At 40.3% G+C, this 19,896-nt stretch overlaps 2 protein-coding genes across 3 annotated transcripts; one reads left to right on the top strand and one right to left on the bottom strand.

Annotated features, from left to right (window-relative positions):
• ybx1 (Y box binding protein 1) lies at nt 1–4,615 on the top strand. Its single transcript, XM_079677636.1, is given in 9 exon segments — nt 1–200; nt 202–335; nt 2,155–2,218; nt 2,464–2,497; nt 2,584–2,673; nt 2,782–3,063; nt 3,427–3,512; nt 3,756–4,042; nt 4,271–4,615. Coding segments are annotated over 8 exon segments (1,116 nt in total). The 5' UTR covers nt 1–15; the 3' UTR covers nt 3,997–4,042; nt 4,271–4,615.
• On the bottom strand, nt 4,350–19,795 carry arhgef16 (Rho guanine nucleotide exchange factor (GEF) 16). 2 transcript variants are annotated; one of them, XM_079677634.1, is made up of 16 exons: nt 19,637–19,795; nt 19,177–19,239; nt 18,309–18,887; nt 18,052–18,103; nt 16,975–17,138; nt 16,696–16,752; nt 15,279–15,439; nt 13,731–13,883; nt 13,517–13,646; nt 13,166–13,240; nt 12,996–13,088; nt 12,696–12,847; nt 11,446–11,634; nt 10,923–10,993; nt 5,710–5,811; nt 4,350–5,593 (listed from the first exon to the last, which is right to left on the bottom strand). In XM_079677634.1, exons 3-16 carry the CDS (start codon nt 18,846–18,848, stop codon nt 5,454–5,456), a joined length of 2,079 nt encoding a protein of 692 aa, XP_079533760.1. In that variant the 5' UTR covers nt 18,849–18,887; nt 19,177–19,239; nt 19,637–19,795; the 3' UTR covers nt 4,350–5,453. The 2 variants fall into 2 exon arrangements, with proteins under 2 accessions (XP_079533760.1, XP_079533761.1); XM_079677635.1 differs by lacking the exon at nt 19,177–19,239 and having other exon boundaries at nt 19,637–19,792.
• Nucleotides 19,796–19,896: the final 101 nt, after the last annotated feature.

Raw genomic sequence — 19,896 nt, 5'->3', positions numbered from 1 at the left:
GCTTTCTCGTAGCCAATGCGAAGAACATTTGGGCGGGTCCCTGAGCAGGAACATTCCCCAGCATACCATCTCACTCTGCCCAGTTCGATCGGCAACGGGAGCGGAAAGAGGAAAGCAGAGAGCCCCAAGGCAGTAGCCCCCACCACCGCCGGCCCAGGTTACCATCTAGCACCGGGAAACATAGCAGAGAGCCGCCGCCGGCAGAAGCCATTACCAACCAGTAGTAACCATGAGCAGCGAGGCCGAGACACAACAGCCGCCTGATGCCGCTGCCGATGCGGAGAGCCCATCCAGCCCGGCAGCCGAAGCTTCCGCGGTGGATAAGAAGGTCATCGGTAAGACTGGAAATGAGCTAGTTAGCTAACGTGGTTTGGGATACCGTAGAGGCAATGCGCAAAAGCGGCAGTTGCAAGCGTTACCAACCGATCACCGGCTCCGTTAACGGTTGAAAAACCTCGCTAACATTCTGATAAAGCCATCAACGATCATAGGGGAAATCTGCAGACTATACATTAAATGTTAATTTCGGCAAATAGCTTTTTTTTGTATACTGATAATGTACAACGTGTCAGATGTCTGATAAAGAAACGTTAGTGTTTGAATGTGATATTGACGATGAGCAGTTTTTTTTTTATCTCAAAGGAAACCAAATAGAGAAGAGAATATGGCCTCACCAGACAAGACATACAAAAATGACAGTTGTAATGTTGGTCGTTGGTTATCGTAGCAATCTGTACATATCCAATGCTTGGTAATCTATTAAATAGCTGATTTAAACAAGTAAGCGTTTGTCAAACTGAGATACATCTAAGATCAGAACAGTAATTTTAGATGTAATCCTGCATTTCAACCGGTTAATCTCTCCTGCTCACCGGCCTTCTAACCTAAACAGCCGCCTCAGAAATCTATGTTACCGACTGGTCGCCAGAGGAACGACCGTTGAGGTTGTTTAAGGACTCTGGTCTCCACGCCAACGTTAGTGCCATTCTTAACACAAACAAGTTAGGCAATATCAGTTGGCGTTACACGATAGCGATAATGTATATCAAGCATCATGGTGGCACACGAAGTTATTTCGTAATGCTAATTTAGCCGGCCACGACTACTTTCGTCGAAAGCAAGCTAACGTTAGCTCTTGGCCGTCCCTTTGTTCACACGGAACGGATGGTTCCGCCTTAGTAGATTTTTCTCAAAAAATCTCGTAAAACATCAGCAAACTCGTAGCCAACGTGACCTGGCAAAACGATCATAGCGATTCTGGTTAATAAATACATTGGAATATAACTGTCGAATTTCGCTCTAATGCAGGGGCCTAGAGTTAGCTACTTACCAGGATGATAACGTTAGCTCGTCGGCTAACGAAGCTACATTAGCTATTTACATGGCTGAAGAGGAACCCAAAATGTCCGCCGTAGGATCCCACGGAATTATTTTGCCATTAAGTTGCCTGTTCAATGAAAAACATAAACCACCATAACACCGCCCTATTTAGTTACAATCAACCCAATGGTTTCTTGTAAATACATGGTACACTGTGTGCTACAGTAGTTTCCGCTTGCTGGCTTTAATCCAAGCACATGGTTGAGACCCCGTTAGCAACTATGCTAACCAGCCAGCTGGGCTCGCTGCTTGCTAACATATCCGGGCGCGACACAACCACGTGTGAACGCTCAAATACTGAGCAGTGCGGATTAAAATGGGACAGTAGGTCTGTAGTAATATAACTTGCTATGTACCACAACTAATGTAGCATATATTATCTTTTGATATGCTATATTTCAGCATTCTATAAAACGGAGGCATTAATCATTTGGCTGAGACATTAAAGTTCTGCATGTGAAAAAGCACAGTCATTTCTGGGTCATAATGCTCTTGGTTCATACCTCACACCAAGTGCAGCTGGCACTAAACACACACAAGTATCACGACCTATAAAAAGAGTGAGAGTTGGGAGTTAAATATAACTCGCACATTATCCAGCCATTAGTTTTTTCAGCATCTGTTGTTATTTGATTCCTTATTTGTTACTCATTGGTAGAGGTCTTGTGAAACATGAATTGGCATGTTTGGGGCATTACATTTACACTCCCAGCATCTACAGGCTGAGAACTTACCATAGCTTGGTTAATTGTTTTTTTTTGTGCCTCATTGCAGCAACTAAAGTCTTGGGTACAGTCAAATGGTTCAACGTCAGGAATGGATATGGTTTCATCAATAGGTAAGTAGACTCCACCCCTATCCCCATGTCCTTAAGACCCTGATATCATCTCTGTGTGTGAAGGAACACTCTCAATCCTATTATCGCTTTGATTTGCTTACAGAGCTGACCAGACCATTTTTCTCCTTGTCTCAAAGCTGTTGTTATGCATAGTACTTAACCCTAAGCAGATACAATGTTGCATTCTGTAACAAGATGCTGCTAACTTCCAGTAACTGAGGGGTTTTCTTCCTTTTATCTTTTAGGGATGATACAAAAGAGGACGTTTTTGTACACCAGGTAAGTTTTAGGTAGTGTTTCTTAAATGATAATTTAAAATGATCTTTAATATCAAATCTAACATCTTAATCTTTCATGATTTTTAGACAGCCATCAAAAAGAACAACCCGAGAAAATACCTTCGCAGTGTTGGAGATGGAGAAACTGTGGAGTTTGACGTAGTTGAGGGAGAAAAGGTAAGCCTAGCTTTGTTTGACCCCAAAAATTATTTTAGTATTCAGCTCTTACATTTTTTATAAATTATTTTCCTCGATTATAATTTTTGGTATTCTTTTTTCAAAAAGGGAGCGGAGGCGGCAAATGTCACCGGCCCAGAAGGCAGTGCAGTCCAGGGTAGTAAGTACGCTGCTGACCGGAACCGCTTCAGGCGCTATCCCCGGAGAAGGGGCCCTCCCCGCGCTGGAGAATATCCAGACAATTACCAGAGTGACGGAGAGGGTGAGCCAGGCAACGGAGGTCGTGAAAAAGGCAGCCGAGATGGGGGAGAGAGCGCCCCTGAAGGAGAATCCCAGCCACAGCAGCGCAGACCCGCTTATCCCGGCAGACGGCGCTACCCTCCATACTTTGTAAGTAGACGCTACGGCCGCCGCCCCCCGTATACTAACGCACCACGTGGAGAGATGCTTGCGGTACGCCGTCACAGGGCTTCATCCTGAAGCAGGCACCCAGCAGTCGCACTCGGGACACTTCACATGTTGATGTCATACACAACACCCTCTCATTTCAACATTCACGTGGTTGTGAGCAAAGAATCTTGGTGTATCGGGGGTCTGGCCAATATTTCGCAAATTGACCAAAATAATCTGTTATGCTGGAGTTCTTCTATCAGACTCAACATTAAGTAGAAATCTGGCCAGTTTCCTTCCTGCCTGTACTGCATAACAAATATTCAGTTAACCCAGTGTTATCTTTGATCTTTTTGATTTCAGGGAGGCGAGGGTGACGAGAGCCAGGGAGGTCCTGATCAAGGCAAACAACCAGCGAGGCAGAGCTACTACAGAGGCTTCAAACCAAGGTTTGCGTGTTGGCTTTATTGGCGAAATGCTTTAACAACGGGAGAGAAAAGCAATGGGCTGTCTAAAATTTAAATTAGAATGTTCAACTGACCTTGAAAACCCCCCAAAACAAATGCCTCCTGTTTTGGATGGAAAAGCTCTCCCTTTGTTGAAGCCCAACCTCAAATTGTAGCTGTGCATTCAAATTTTAGTTATGAGTTATTGTATAATTCATTAAAGTAACGTTTGCTTGTTCACCTCAGGGCTCCACCCCGCCCAAGACCGGCACAGGAAGGCGAGGAGGACAAGGAGAATCAGGGAGGCGAAGGTGGTCAAAACCAACAGCCCCGCCAGCGTCGCTATCGCCGCAACTTCAACTATCGCCGCAGACGTCCACAGGCTGGCGACAAACCCGGCCCAGAAACCAAGGAGGCCAAGACAGGAGGTGACCCACCTGCAGAGAAAACGTCCGCTCCCGAGGCCCAGCAGGGTGGGGCTGAGTAGGAAACAACCTGCCCACCGGCACCTACCATCTTTTACCATCGTCCGGGTGAGTTAATAGCTTCTCCAATAAATCAAACATTAACAACTTGGAAACTTAACATTTTAGAGCTTAGTTGGGCTAGCTAGACTTTCGTTTCCACCCCAAGGCTATTTAGTGCAGAATCCAAGGCAAACTTTTGGACACAATCTATTGTTTTATCTACATAGCAACATCTGCCATCTGGAAAACAGCATACAGAATGTCAACTAATTTACAATTTTTCTTCTTTTGCAGTTTTTTTGTCAACAAGAAGAAACATCAAACAAGATCTGAGCAATAAAGATTTGACTTGACGATCGTCACAAGCTTGCACCATGCATTTGACCAGATTACCACCGATTGCCTGCAGAATCTATGCAGACTTGTTTTTTTTTTTCCATTATTTTTATGTGACAGCTACAAAAAGTTTTGGGGAAACAGCAAATGTTTTTCTAAATCTGTCCTAAGTTTTTACACCAAATGGTTTTTAAAGAAAAAATAGAATTTGATATCTGGTCAGTTTGACATTTTTAAATAACTTTTTATGTATTCAAACATTTTAACAAAATGCAAGCTCAAATAAAAATCCAGAAACCAGGACCATTGTCTCAAGTGTTTGCTTTATTTTTATATTTCAAGTATATTGGCTTTGAACAATGACACCAACTTAATTTATCTTTCAGTTACATAGTATACGGTTAGGTTTGGAGTGTTTTTGCTTTTCAAAATGAATACGGTCAGAACCAAAGCAGTATGTCAAACTGCATTTAGTGGTAAATATATTTTTACATACTCTGATTCTGGGTTCACATTTAATACACAAACCTACATATGTTGCAGTGATACACGGGATGCAACCAACATTTAGCATAAAATCCAGTTACCCAACTTGTTAGGTAATGGGACAGTGTGGTAATACAGTCATGTAGACTTCAGAGTTAAATGTTGATTTTTCAATTAAAAGTCCCAGGCTGTATTTCAGGTTCATTGTTTAGAACAGCAAGTAGGTTTTAAATTCACATTCACAACAAAAGAAGAAATGGTTGTGCTGTACAAGTGGGAAGTCCTGCTAAAGTCCTGTCTTTAATGGTCACATACATAGAAGGTGAACAAAAATACCTTTAAACAGTCTGATTGAGATGTCAATTCATCCTGATCGTCATATTTTGAAATAATTGGGTTGGACAGTCTGATAAGGGTAACATGAAGCTGGCTGGAATCAACCCAGGACTCTCATGGTCACATTGTATTCAACGTAGACTACCTTGGTATAAGGACAACATAGCTGGCAATTATTTTAGCTTTTCATATCCTGGTGAACAGGTAGTATAGCATTTAGTCATGGAATGTTCAGTACGACACGGAAACAATGCAATCTTAATAACTGAACATAATGGCCGTCACCAGTCTTCTCAATGGTAGTTATTTTGTCCATCTCTCAAACATTGGTCTCTTTGCGCAGGCGCTTCATACGTTGCATGTTGTTTTCAATGGCCATGAGGTCTGTGATCTCTGTGGCACAGGTAGCAGGAAACCAGCCTCTCACTCCATCGCGCATCCTCTCCCCATAGCACCATGCTAGGAAGAACAGACCAAAGTTACCATCTTAGCACTCTTACAAGTTTTAATATGAATTGTAGTGACGAGCACGGAGGTCTGAAGACGATGCTATGAGAGTATGTGCACGCACTCACCTTCCTCTTTCTGCAACAAGATGACAAGCTCAGCCTGTTTCAGCCCCAACTCATCCAGCTCCTTTGGCATGTAGGATTTGTTGGCCTCATACTGTGGAAGACCTGAAACACATTCCCATAATGCAATGTGATTCACACAATCAAAGCTTTTTATGGAAGAGACATCACATTTTTCTGTATTTAAAGTCTTTGTCTAACAGCATTTTGTACATGGTTCTTGGAGTAGACATAACACTTCATCTGCATAATTGACATTTGTTTATCAATTACTTAGGGTTACCTTGTACATGCCTCACGTCAAACAAAACTAAAATCCTTCACAAAAGGGGAGCCAGGTTTAACACAGCAAAACAAAAACGGATTTACACACTCAAACAACTTAAATCGTAGTATTGTATATCAGTCATTTGTTCACTAAGGCCCAAACATGCATTTTCGCTTAAAACATACTATTTAAAAACACAAACAACCTGAAGCTTTCACAGGTGATCTACACGTCTGTGCGAGTTCTGACGTGTTCCAAATAGTGAGGTTCAGGGAGAATGCATGCGTTTAAGAACTAGTTAACAAACAACTGATAAAATAAACTTGTATTTTACTGCATAAATAGAACAAGATTTAATTAAAATATGTTTTGATCAAATGTGCTGTAATTGAACGCAGCCCACTCTTCAAATCATCAAGGTTTTTCTCAATTTTTTGATTATTTGCTTCCTGTTTAAGAAACGTTTTCTTCAAGGTTAAAAGATAATATGGCCAGTAATTGAGACAAATTACTATTTTGTAGATCAAGTGTTACCTTAAAAACCATATTGTTTGTACTCTGAACACAATGTGCCACCCTGCTAAACACATCACTTCCTGGAGTGTGTCATGCACCCTGGAGACACACCCTTTGATAGTGAAATCAGATAACAGAGAGAGACACACTCATGTTAAAGCCATTATGCAAACGGCCTCTGTGAATGGTGATTGTGAAGGTGGTAGTTTGAATGATGCAAGTGACATAATATCAAAAGGGCTTGCAGATCTTTAAACAAAAGTATTACTTCTTTAAAGAGTTTATGTTTGCATCAGCGGTTTGTTGTCACAGAATAACAAAAATACGGATCAGATGTTCCTGCAACTTATTGGAAGGTTAAGCATGGGCCAAGGAAGAACCCATTACATATTGGAACAAATCTGATTCATAGATACAAACTTTACTTTTGTTAATAGTACATGATGAGGGCAATTAGCATTGTTCTGTGCTCTCTGACTGCTTATTTAATCAAACACATATGTTTTGTGTTATCCAACATTCTGTGCATTTGCCTTAAGACATAAAAGGACACTTTGGACCAATATGTATAATTCTGAATGACTGCTTCACATCTGTCTGGTTTTTTAAATGGTTCTGTGGATGTCTAAGGCACATTTGGTACATACTGTAGGATCACATAGTCCGACATCTGTTTCATATATATACAGGGTGAGAGTCAAATGGGATTAATAATGATTTTTATTTGAATATATTCTATTGTAAAAAACCTTGTAAACCCTGAGTCAGGATTAAAATAGATAGAACATTTGTATTTTAAATCTCTGGAGAAAAGATCAAACCTAAGCAGCTGTATTAGTAGTGTGAATAGAATCCGTGTATCTACCGTCCAATTGTTTTTCTTTATTAAACACGTAAACGGAAGAGCGTTTGAGAGGCCTTTTTGCTTTTTGCTTTTTACCTTACTAAATGGTCTAATGGTCATTGGAGCGAGGGGCGGGGCGAAACTCACGGAAGTGATTTCAAAACAAAAGCGGTGATAATATTATAAACAAAGGGAAACAAGGTGAATTTAGCGATCACAACGAAAACGGCCAAGACACATATTGAGCCCAGAAAATGGATGTTATTAATTGCTGTAAATATAATAAGCCTCTGTCTAAAATGGACAACATTATAGGAGGTTTAAACTATACAGCGGTTCTGCACTGCGGTCAACTCAGCCGTCTCTCGCGGTTTTTTTTCTTCAAATCAGCTGCTCTTCATTATTCCTGCTATATTTGACGAGTGATACAAATGTTTTACCACAAGTTCTTAAGGAAACTGACACTGTTGGACTCGGTTCTAGTTTGACTTCTACCAGAAATAAAATGAAGAACTTTTACTGTGTACTTTGTGAGTAATCCTCTGTCAAAGTCCCCTCCATAGTTTTCCATGTTTTTCTGCTATCTTTGATGAATGATAAAAATATAATTTCACCATTAGTTCTTAATGAAATTGATACTGTTTGACTTTGTATTAGCCTACTACTTACAATACATTGAAGTACTTTTAATGTGTATTTTTTGAGAAATACTCTGTTAAAGTCCCCTGCTGAGAACAAAATCAAGCCACTTCTGCTAAGTTTGACGAGGGAATTCTTTTTTGTTGCCATTAGTTCTTCATGAGATTGATCCTGTTGGACTCAGTACTAATGAAACTACCCCCACAAGTACTATGAAGTACTTATTGTGTACTTTTCCAGTAATCCTTTGTCAATGTCCCCTCCTGAGAACAAGAATGCATGTTTTTCGTTAAAAAAAACCTTTCTTCATGAGACTGATATTGTTGGACAGAGTATTTTAAAAGGATGGTAGACTGCACACTGACAGAGTGTTGGCCTCTTATGATGCTGCTGTCTTTTAATATATAATTATTTCTCAGCTGCTAGTTCGTGACAGATTCTTCATTCTCATCAGCCTCATCCTTCCATCAGTCCCAGTCAACGCCTCCAGCACACTTCCAGTGTCTGACTCCATATGATATTGTCCTGATGCTGTAAGGGTGATGCCCCATGATCACAAAATGACCCCTCTAAAGTCTGAGTGCCAAGGAGCTCATATTATGTCTGTCATTAATGTTACGTCATCCATTGTAACAATTTGCTTTCCTTTTTTCTCTTCTCTTAACTGAATAGCCCTGTCTTTAAGTATAATACAATGTAAAGTCCTTTTCCTGCACCATTTTAAGGCTTCAAAACAGGCATTTTTACTGTATGTGTTTGGAGAAATGACACAATCAATGGCCCAGAATTGTACTTTATAAACTCTGAATCTTGTGGTGCTTGGTGAAATACAGACTGGTTAAGCCTGCCAGGTTATATGCCTTTTTTGGAGCCCTTTTTTGCAATATTTATTAAAATGTCACTAGTTATTTAAGCAAACCACTATCTGAAGATAATAGAAGCAACCATAAAACGCCCTTTATCTAGAGAGCCATTGAAGTACATCAATAATTTATCCTTCCACACATCTTTTCAACTGCTGTAAGTTAGGGCACTGTCTGTGCAGAACATTTAAAATATTCTTCATTTGCAGTATTTTTTTAAAAAAGTGTTCAGAAAGACTGCATCAATTATATGCTAAATATATAATATCAATATTTGTATTAACTAACCAAAGTCAATTTAAATAGCGGGCAAAAATAGGTTAATTGCCATGCATGTGGTGTTTGATATAGTTTACGTTCAATTTCAACTATTTTAGGCAGAAAAACGTATATTGACTAAACCTTTTTTAATAATTTACTATAATTTAGAAAGGTTTTTGTGAGAAATCATTTCAAGAGTAAACTTATTTTCATTTTATATTTGAAATGTTTGCCCACAACATTATTAATGTATAAATTTTTATAAATTTTTTAAAATTATGAATCCATTTATTTTATTGTATTTCCTTGAGGCTGGGAAGATATCCAGCATGTAGTTCAACATGCAAATGTTCTAATGCAAGTAAGTATAAGTATAACATGGAAAAGGAAATAAAATACGTTTCATAGGAGGATGTGGATTCATTTTCTCTCACCTACCTTGTAATTACACAATCAAACAATCTATAATTTAGCTCTGGCCTTCACTCACAAAAAAACATTTTGTTGAATTGGACCCATTTTTCGAAGCTCTATTGACTGACATGCAATGACTGGGACTGATGGAAGAATCTGCGAGGAATGAACTAGGAGTAGAGAAATAATCATACATTTTAAAAGACAGCAGCATCATAAGAGGCCAACAAGAGTGACAGAGTTTATCAGTGTGCAGTCTACCATCCTCTTAAAATAATCTGTCCAACAATATCAGTCTCATGAAGAAAGGTTTTTTAACGCTTATTCAAAACAGCAAAGAGACATGCATTCTTGTTTTCAGGAGGGGACATTGACAGGAGTACTGGAAAAGTAGTAAGTACTTCATAGTACTTGTGGGGGTAGTTTCACTAGTACTGAGTCCAACCGGATCAATCTCACGAAGAACTAATGGCAACAAAAAAGAATTCCCTCATCAAACTTAGCAGAAGTGGCTCGATTTTGTTCTCAGCAGGGGACTTTGACAGAGTATTTCTCAAAAAATACACAGTAAAAGTACTTCAATGTATTGTAAGTAGTAGGCTAATACAAAGTCAAACAGTATCAATTTCATTAAGAACTAATGGTAACATTATATTTTTATCATTCATCAAATATAGCAGAAAAACATGCATTATGTAAGGAGGGGACTTTGACAGAGGATTACTCACAAAGTCAAACTAGAACCGAGTCCAACAGTGTCAGTTTCCTTAAGAACTTGTGGTAAAACATATTTGTATCACTTGTCAAATATAGCAGGAATGAAGAGCAGCTGATTTGAAAAAACAAACTCGAGAGACGGCTGAGTGACCACAGTGCAGAACCGCTGTATAGTTTAAATCTCTTAACAATGTTGTCCACTTTAGACAGAGGCTTATTATATTTACAGCCCTTAATAACATCCATTCTCTGGGCTCAATATGTGTCTTAGTCGTTTTCGTTGTGATCGCTAAATTCCCCTTGTTTATAATAATCACTGTTCCTTCAGCAGGATACTGTCGTGATTCAAGTGTGATTTTAGCAAACGAGGGCTTTTGTTTTGAAATCACTTCCGTGAGTTTGGCCCCGCCCCTCGCTCCAAGGAGCATTAGACCATTTAGTAAGGTAAAAAGCAAAAACGCCTCTCAGACGCTCTTCCGCTTACGTGTTTAATAAAGAAAAACAATTGGACGGTAGATACACGGATTGAATAGGACTGACTAGAAATAGTTTCATGACTAATTAATAATTTACACATGAAAGGTAATAAACAGATTTTTATTAATTGTCACTTTTTAAACTATAACTGGTTTGGCTTAAGGAATGCTGTATTTACAAAGGGGTTCCTCCCTTTGTAAACAACCTGCTGACTTACCATCTTTGCAGGTTAAGACTCCTGCCTGCTTGTGTTCTGTGAGAGCAACTATCCAACGTGCCCGATCCACCCTTGGAAACAGAGTTAAAAAATACGGTGAAATATGTTTAACGTATTGTACATCTGATAACACACAAATTCAGTTTCTTATGAGTGCTTTATGAAAAGGAGCATGTAAGGTTGCAAGTAAAACTTCTGTCAGTAGAGGGAGACAAACGCAAAACATCAGAAATGGTTTCCCTTAGGGATGTTCCATGAGCCTAGCGTGTGAATGTGATATTAAAAAAAAGTCAATATAGTTTGCCACCTTAATCTTAACCACCAATATTTAGTGCAAGCGAGATTGTATTTGCAGATATGTAGCCAGTTTGTGACAGAAAAATGTTCCCTCTCCAGACCTTATTATTAAATAATACCTGTATATACTCCTTATACTTAAACCTTGAGTTTTTCAAACATATAAGGTTAACAACGGTGCTTATTATGTAAAGTTCTTGGCTGATGGGGATGAGAGCGGCTGTACCTGGACTCGGCCACCAGGGAGATCTGCTCCGCTCTGCCGTCGCTGTTCTTGCTCATCAGCAGCTTGAAGGACAGATAGTGGCTGGAGCTGTTTTTGGAGGGTGGAGACATCCGTCCTTCTGCCTCCTCCACCACCTCCACCTCCACATTCTCCAAAGTAGCATAGTCCATCACCACAAAGCTCTCCTCACTGAAAAAACAAAATGTATATTACTCATATTTTCTTTTAATTATTTAAATCATCCACAGCTATAATGGGAATTTAAATGTTTGCACACCCAGCCAATAGTGTATGTATTAACACATTCAAACTACATTCCGTTATATGCTAATAGCATTTTCTAGATATTATCACCTGAAGACTGGCTTGCAGTTTCCACTTAACAAGCTGAAAATGACTGCAGTGTTGTGGGAAGCGTATTCCTCAGTGCTGACATTGTTTTGTTTCTCCCTAACTCAAAACAGAGAGCTGTAGTCTGTCGAGCTGACACGCTGAATGCAAGATTGAAGAATCTCAAGTATGCAAGCACAACATCCATGCTCTCTCCTTTCTCTGTCCCCTTCCACTCATTTCAATCTGTTCCTTATGCTGTCAGCAGCTGGATCTACTCAGTGTCCACAGGTTCCAGCAGGATAAGTGCAAAAAGCTCTTGAAATGCTTTGAAATATGGTCTCAGTCTGCATTTTACCCACTGGTCTCTTTTTGAAGTAATTAGGAGTGTAAAAGAAGCTTTACATTTCAATTACATCACTTCCTGTCCTAGTGTTTTATTATGAGAGGCTGAATTAATATGAAGTGATCCTATTAGAATGAATACATGCTGGAGAATAGGCTTGTCATTATCATAACATTGTTGACTTATTATCCAGCACTCCTGGGGTGTTACTTGTATCATTAATATTCAATTGAAGTGCAATTGTTGTTAACAGCAATCTTATTTATTTATTTGGTTGTGTGGTTTTTATCCTCTTAATGTTTAATTTATTACGCATTTTCTTAAGAATTAAAAAGTTAACATGCAATGTTATATACATGCCATTATATTGTGGCATAAAATAGTCTTCAAATTAAATTAATATTTTTTATTAAAATAAATTACGGACCAATTTATCGTTGAGCAAGAGGTATCCTGACAGTCCTTTTGGAAAAAACTTTTTTTTTAAAGATACGCATTTCTGTCAGTTTTTTTTCCACTTAATATGATTTCTTACATTGAGTGAGCAGAGAACTCTGTATTTGATCCCACTGACCTCTTCTTCTTTGTGACGATCAGCACGTCGTTGAAGAGGAACAGGTAGTAGCTCCGGTTGCTGAAGGCCCTCCAGATGCTGAGCTCCTCGCTGCAGAGGGCCAGCTCCCCACGCTTCTTTAACCACCGCGACGACGACACCAGAGGAAATGGCTGCAGGGGGGGGAAACACAAGTTATCATCTCAGGTCAGAAAACAGAATATGCATCACAACTGCATGATTGAAATCGATACAAAGCTTGATCGAAGTTCCAATATGCAATTTCCCCTCAAGATGTTTTGTTGCAGAAACAAAACTTACTTTGATTTTACCAAAGTCCATGAGTTTCTGCATGGTGTACATCTGCTCTGTTCTCTCCATTCGCTGAGCTCCGTCATTGCAGCTAGTGACCAACTGTAGAAATAACAATCAAACATCAATGATAACCCAAAACCAATTGACATTAAAGAGTGTTTTCACAACATCTCTACCTTGCTGATGGCGTGCAGCGACCAGACAGCAGCAAAGTACTCCGCCGTCTTGTCTGGAGTTTTCTGGCAGATTGTCTGTGAGGGGAGACAACAGTTACGAAACCTTTAACATATCAGTTATTTATGTACCGCGGGCAAAACAACCTCTGTAGCTAAAAATAATCAATTATGTAACATTAACCCTGGTTTAGATGCGCGTATAGTTGTGTAGATATGTTTCCCAAAAAATGTCTATGTAGCATAAATATGTGGACTTAACAAGTAGGAAGAAATAGCTAGTGTGTCTCTCAGACTCCTACACTGTGTCTTCAAATATGTCAATCATGTTAACAAAATGAAGGTTAAACTGACGTCCAGCAGCAGGGGCAGTCTGGTGACTCGCTGCATGGGAAGGATGAGGAAAGAGATCATGGGCAGGGCTCCACATTCACTGCTAGCTTCAATCTGGTTCAGGGTCTCTTTGAACGCAGTGTTACTGGTCCTACAGATGGAATAAACAGGGAAGTTCAGCAAATTCAGAATATACAGTATTAGCTCAGCTGTTACAGTTTGTGTTGCCCCTCACAGCAGCTTCTGCAGCGTCCTCTGCTGGAAAGTCTCGTTGGAGCAGTACACGATGTAGGGCTCAAAGTGGTGGGCAGCGTGGTTCTGAACAATATCGCTAATGTCCCTGATCACCGGGTTGTCAGAGTGACGCCGTTCAAGGTCCTCAAAAAACCTGAAAATGGAGATAGAGAGAGAGGGAGGGGGAGGTAAGTAAAGAAGTGAATATACTGTGTTTTCCCTCCCATGGATTGATTACCTGAGCAGGATACACACAGCTGAAACAGGTACAAGTCTAATATGAAGTCACCTTAAGGTCATAAGGTTTCATCGGATTTTGTAAACATTGACTGTAAACCACCTTATTTTTACTATTGATCTTTTCAAAAGATATTCAGACAATGATATTTTTTAATGACATTCATCAGTTAACTCGATATAATGACTAAGTGGGAAAGCCAAACCATACAACAACGTGCCCAGTCTGGTAAGTTTATCAAATTAAACGTCTTTACTATAATGCAACCAGGAAAATACCACATGTAGGCCATATTGAAATATCAACAATCTAAGATGATATTGAGTCTAATAGTAATGTTTAGTAAGGTTGGTATGTGTTGTGTCACATGAAGAAGTTATTCAAGCCTGAATTTTGAAAACAAAAGACGTCCTTCTTCATTTAATTGTTGGATTCTGAAAAATGTGCAGTCCAGAAAAATCCTGAAAGCACACAGGCTGATAGTCTAATCTGTCAATGCAGTAAAATACTAAACTCTGCTCTACTATAAGATCCAGGTGAAGCTCTCTGTTCAAGATGTAAGATGTGCAATGTAAAGGCTTTCCATTATCTGCACTATTAGAAAAGGATAAATGACTTACAGCCCAACCCTTGCTAAGGGACTTTTTAACAAAAAGGAGTAAAATGACACCTGGAAAGCAGCCCAACCCAGGAAGCAAAGTAAGGACACACATTCACACACAGATACTGCGAGTCAGATCACAGCTCCTGGGACACTTTCTGCCTTCTAGTTTCACAGATCCGGTTTTACTTTGAGTCGTATAACTAGAGGATTAAAAGATAGGACGACAGTTTTTTTCTTGCTGCTAAAACTGGATCTATTTTCATTCAAAAATAATGTAACCAACAAAGCACACAGCAACACAGGCCGCTCTCAGGTACATTAACACTGCAAAGCCCGGGAAGAACAGCAAGGCAGCAAAACCAGTTTGGCCAGCATGTTTTAACACGTTGATGGGGCCTTCAGGATACTGAAACATACTTAGGGCAAATACTCTACCTGAAACTTTAATCAACAACTGCTTGAAACAACATATCAGTGGGGGAAAAAAAATTAACTGTGTGACAAAAAACTTAGTGTGCAGCCCTTTTAAACATGTGTAACATGTTAACATGTGTAGATACAGTATGCAGATAATCAGTCCATTAAAATGATTTATACACTGATTACATCATCAGATTCTTTTTTATGTGGCAACAACCCTCCCCTAGCTTTAGTTTTCCACCGCACACACACTCACAAACAATAGATTAAGCCTATGTTGTGCCCACCTTTTGCTGACTTGGTGAATAACAGAGATGTTGGAGAAGAGGTGATGGTGCTCTGTAGCTGTCATTGTTTTCTTCAGAGCTTCACTACTCTTAAAGTGACGCACCAGAATGCCCAGGCTGTGCAGATACGAATGCTCCGATGTGATTATCTCGAAAATGGCCTGTAAGAAGACCATAAATAAAGGATCCACAAACATTACAACATTCACTTTATTCCTGCTTAAACTGTTAATAACAACATGTGATGCTGTTATTGTTTGATCCCTGAGGGTATGTTATTTTTGGCAGAGGTTTTGATTTACTTCAAATGTTGGGTTCTTTTTAGATTTCCTAGATTTCCTTTGAACGAGAATCCAAATAAATGGCCTCTGCTTTTGCAAGTTTTAAACAAAACAATGTGCAACAGACCAGTCTCTTACACAAATAATCAATATGCTGTGAATTAAATGAGTTCTGGTCATTTAAATTCTATATATCTGACATTTACTGCTGTTCTTACTGGATGTTTTAGAATAGACTGAAACTGGATTATTATCAGCTACCTATACCAGCAAACTTCCAAACATATCAGCAGTGGTTAAATAGTAGCAGTGTTGTGGTTTTTACTGTATGACAGTATGTATGAAAACATTGAAATGGGGGGCTGAGGTAATCTCTTCTGTTTTTGGTTAGGATCTGATAAGTGAGCCATCAGGTTGTGATGACATCACCTCCTGTAAAAGTCAAGTGTCCTCAGACAGGACCAAAGGGCAGTAGCTGAGCTAAATCAAGAACACATATCTCTGAAAATCTTACACCAACATTAATGTTTCTCACAAAGTAGCAGTAAATGATAGTCTGTCTGGTTGACCTGGTAAAGCTCTTCTCCGTCTGAACAATGGTGGGGAGATTTATTTCCTGATTTAATAGGAAAGCAGTGTGTTTAGTTCATTTCAGTTATCCCCAAACTTAAGCAAAATGATTTTATGCCTATAAAAGTAACAGTAAATGACTCAAGTACTAAAGCTGAATACAAGGGGACTAAAAAAGGTACAGAGTGAGACAAGCAGCTGCTCAGCAGACGGACTGAGTGTGATCACACTGGCAGGGTGTGGCTTTATTCAAGGACTGCAGTGCACACAGGGTAGACCTTTGATATTGACACATGTGTTGTTAGACTGAAGGGGAAATCCAACGTCAGATAGTTTCACACTGTAGAGATGGCGCCAGTCTGTGATGTTAAACTGCTTTCTATAAGTTATTTTGTGATGAAATAAAACTGCCATACTGAAATTACGTTTTCTATGTCTAGTAGTGTATTGTCTATAGAATTGTCGGTATTTGTTCCTCTCATATCAACGTTCTTTTCTCCCTTTGTGACATTTATAGGCATACTTTGAATGCATACCTGAACAAACAAATACAAAAACACACTTACCTCTTGTCTCTTTCTCTCCAGAGGTGAGATCAATGTCAGGATACCCGTGTCCCTCACCTTTGTAAGAGATACAAGACAACTAATCTTAAACTTTGCATTCCGCTGTATATTCGAGATTAAGCTTGTTTTGAAAATTGTGGAAATGTCAAGACTCTATCCAGTCAGACAAGCTTTATGGGTATTCTGGAATCTAGAGCAAACTAATAAACAGAACTTGTAATCAGACTTCTTTGATTCCCTCAATGTGTATTATGTTTGTCAGTGCAGTGGGGGGTTTACCTGAGGCAGCTGGCTCCATGTGAGCTGTACGGGCCGGTAGCTCTTCACCACGATGCCCTGGTCCTCCACGGGAGGCTCCACCACCACAAAGTCGTCCAGCAGCTCGTCTTGGTTGGTGGAGTGCAGCCCTCGCTCTCGGATCTCCTGGTAGAGGCGCGGTGTAGCTGAGGATCGCATCAACAAACACTTCAGTTATTTCTTAGTTAGTGGACATTATTTCAGAATTTAAAGTCACGTAAAAAACTATTTTCATGATTATAGACGCAGGAAAATCACAGCAAATTCCTAAAAAGCATAGTTGGAAAGGGTGAAAATACAGTACGTCATTTCTTAACCGAGTTATTTTCTCTCACAACAGGCTAATGCATGGAGGATTATGATGTAATTCACCCATAAAACTGTCGGATGCCTTTGAATTAAGTTATTTGTCTTTATTTTGTTAAGTGTTTAATACGACAATGAGTAACTTCGCAGATTAAAGTGTGGGAGGTGAGGAGGCATCTGTTTGGAACAAAGTGACAGGGTTAGTTAGATTGAAATGCAGATTTATGCCAGCAGTGGGTGTTAGTTAGTGAAAGGTCACAGGTTCTATTCTCACAGTGTTTAATGTGGATGTCAAGTTGAGATGGAAATTGGTCATCTTGTTTTTCTGAGATGACCAATCCTTCATCCTACAAATATTGAGCCCCACCTCTTACAAGTGACAAACAGCTCTTTAATCAAACCTTCTCATGCCTGCATTTTTATAGCTCAAAGCAAAACAGGAGAAGTGGCAGTGTGTTGAAGGAGGAGCGTTTAGTTTCAACACTCAACTAAACCCAGCTATATAACATTCAGCATGCTGGGAACATTCAGAGTGAATGATTTCCTGTTCTGTCCTCTGCTGATGCCTTAAGGGATCTTTTCTACGCTATGACAGATTTTATTGCATCCAGCTATAAAGTTCAGTTTTAGGCTTTACATTTTGAATTGAGAACACATTCAACACCAAAAGAACACCATAGGCAGTACTATTTCCAATCTATTTGTGTTCTTATAGCAAAATTAGAGAAATGGACAGAGTGACACATTACATACCATCTTTGAAGGACCCACGCTTGTTCTGGTTCCTCTTTCTCCCCAGGGTTCTCTAAAGGGGAGACAGCAGTGAAGTGTTTAACGCTGTAGAATGCATAAGTCTCAATAACACTTTATTAGACCTTTTTTCCCGAAATGTTATTTTCAGCACTTCTTTTAATCCCTTAATGAAGATTTTTGTTTAAGTATACTCCTGTAAACACTATGGGGCCTTCCTCCACATGTACTGGTCTGGAAGATAGGAAACAGTTGTGTACCTTGCGTCCAGGACCAGGACTGGCTGCTCGGTCCTCTTTGACAGGTTTCAGCGTGGATGCGGCCCCCTGTCCCGACGCCATGGCCTCAATGTCCAAGCTGGTCACGGCCGCTCTGTATGACTTGTTCCTGCGGTTCCTCCTCAAAGCAAAGCCGTCTCCATCACTGTCATAATCCTCCCAGGACAAATCTGGCCCCTGAGTTGAGTGGCGGCTCCGGGTCGTACTGGTGGAGTTCTCCAGTCCCACAGGGAAGGTCACCACGGTGGTGTGGTGGCGGACTTTATGCCGGCTGGCCAACTTCTTTGGGATGAGCTGGTTTTTGCCAACTTTCCGCGCTGCAGGACTCTGGGTGCTCAACACCACCTGTTGAGGCACCACCAGCCTGTCTACTACACCTTCCTGTGGTTGGGGTGTTTCAGATTGGGGTGTAGGGGAGCAATCATCTCCAGGCTCAGATATATGGAGTTCTGTGGAGAAGACGCTCTCCAGAATTAGAGGGGCCTGGTGGCCCATGCAGCTGTCTGACTGGCTGTTGGACATGGTGCCTCCCGCCTCCCGGTCTACTGAGCTCTGCAGCACCTACAACATTGAAGGAGGGTAAAATGACTTTACTTCAAGTTCAAACTACATGCAGCAAACATGTACAAACCAGCAACTTAAATGGAAACATGAGTAATCAGCAGGAGTAATATAAGTTTCTCTTGTCTTGATGACCCTAAAATACCACCAGTGACCTACAGTGGGGCTCCAAGATGTATTCCCATCAGAGAACAGAGCCTCTTATCCAATTCCCAACTTACACACTCCCAGTCAGACGGTTGTGTCTCAGTCCTAAAACTCATATCAAGGGACTCAACCCGTGACTCACCGCTCACTCCTACACTGCACTTGTCCACACCAAAGCCCACAGGGGAGACCTGCTACAGCAAATCTGTGCGCAACAGAAACGACAAGAAAAACGTATTCACTCTTTCTTTATGACGAATACCCCAAACCTGTGCAAAGAGTAGCCTGTTTAAAATTGTAAACAATTTATTATTCAGGCCCATGTCATTATAGTGACAGTGTCAATATTAGATACATTCACAACAGAGTTAAAAAAAAAAAAAGCTCTTACAGCAGTTTTGAAATACAGTTGCGCCTCAAGAGGAATACAAAAAGTTGCTTGCTCTTTCTGTTCACTCGCACCCCGATTGTCAAATAACTTCGCTCCTTGTAAGAAGGATTAGGGTGGGAGAAAAAAATGTCTGCCTCACATTCCCATGGTTCATAACAGCGAGGTGAAACGCAGTTCAGCAAACACTGAGATTGTGAACAGGCTGTCTTACCTTTGCGAGGTGACCATACAAACACCAGCCTTCGTATTGAATGATATCCGTCCTCAGTTGGCTGCTGTCCGGAGCGTGGTTAAGTGCGGCTTTCAGTAGCAGAAGTGGTCCTCCGCTGTTACTATTTCTTCTTACTCACTCACTTCCTCCTCTGTTTGCAGGCGCCTATTAAGCCGCGCTGCCTACGTCACCACAGGTAAGCAATCATCGCAAACTGACAAGCAGGTAGGGGCTTGCATCGGCGGAAGCATTTATTCACA

Source organism: Notothenia rossii, assembly GCF_949606895.1.
Source record: "Notothenia rossii genome assembly, chromosome: 4".
NCBI classification, from domain to species: domain Eukaryota; kingdom Metazoa; phylum Chordata; class Actinopteri; order Perciformes; family Nototheniidae; genus Notothenia; species Notothenia rossii.
This window is presented reverse-complemented; position numbering and strand designations above follow the sequence as displayed.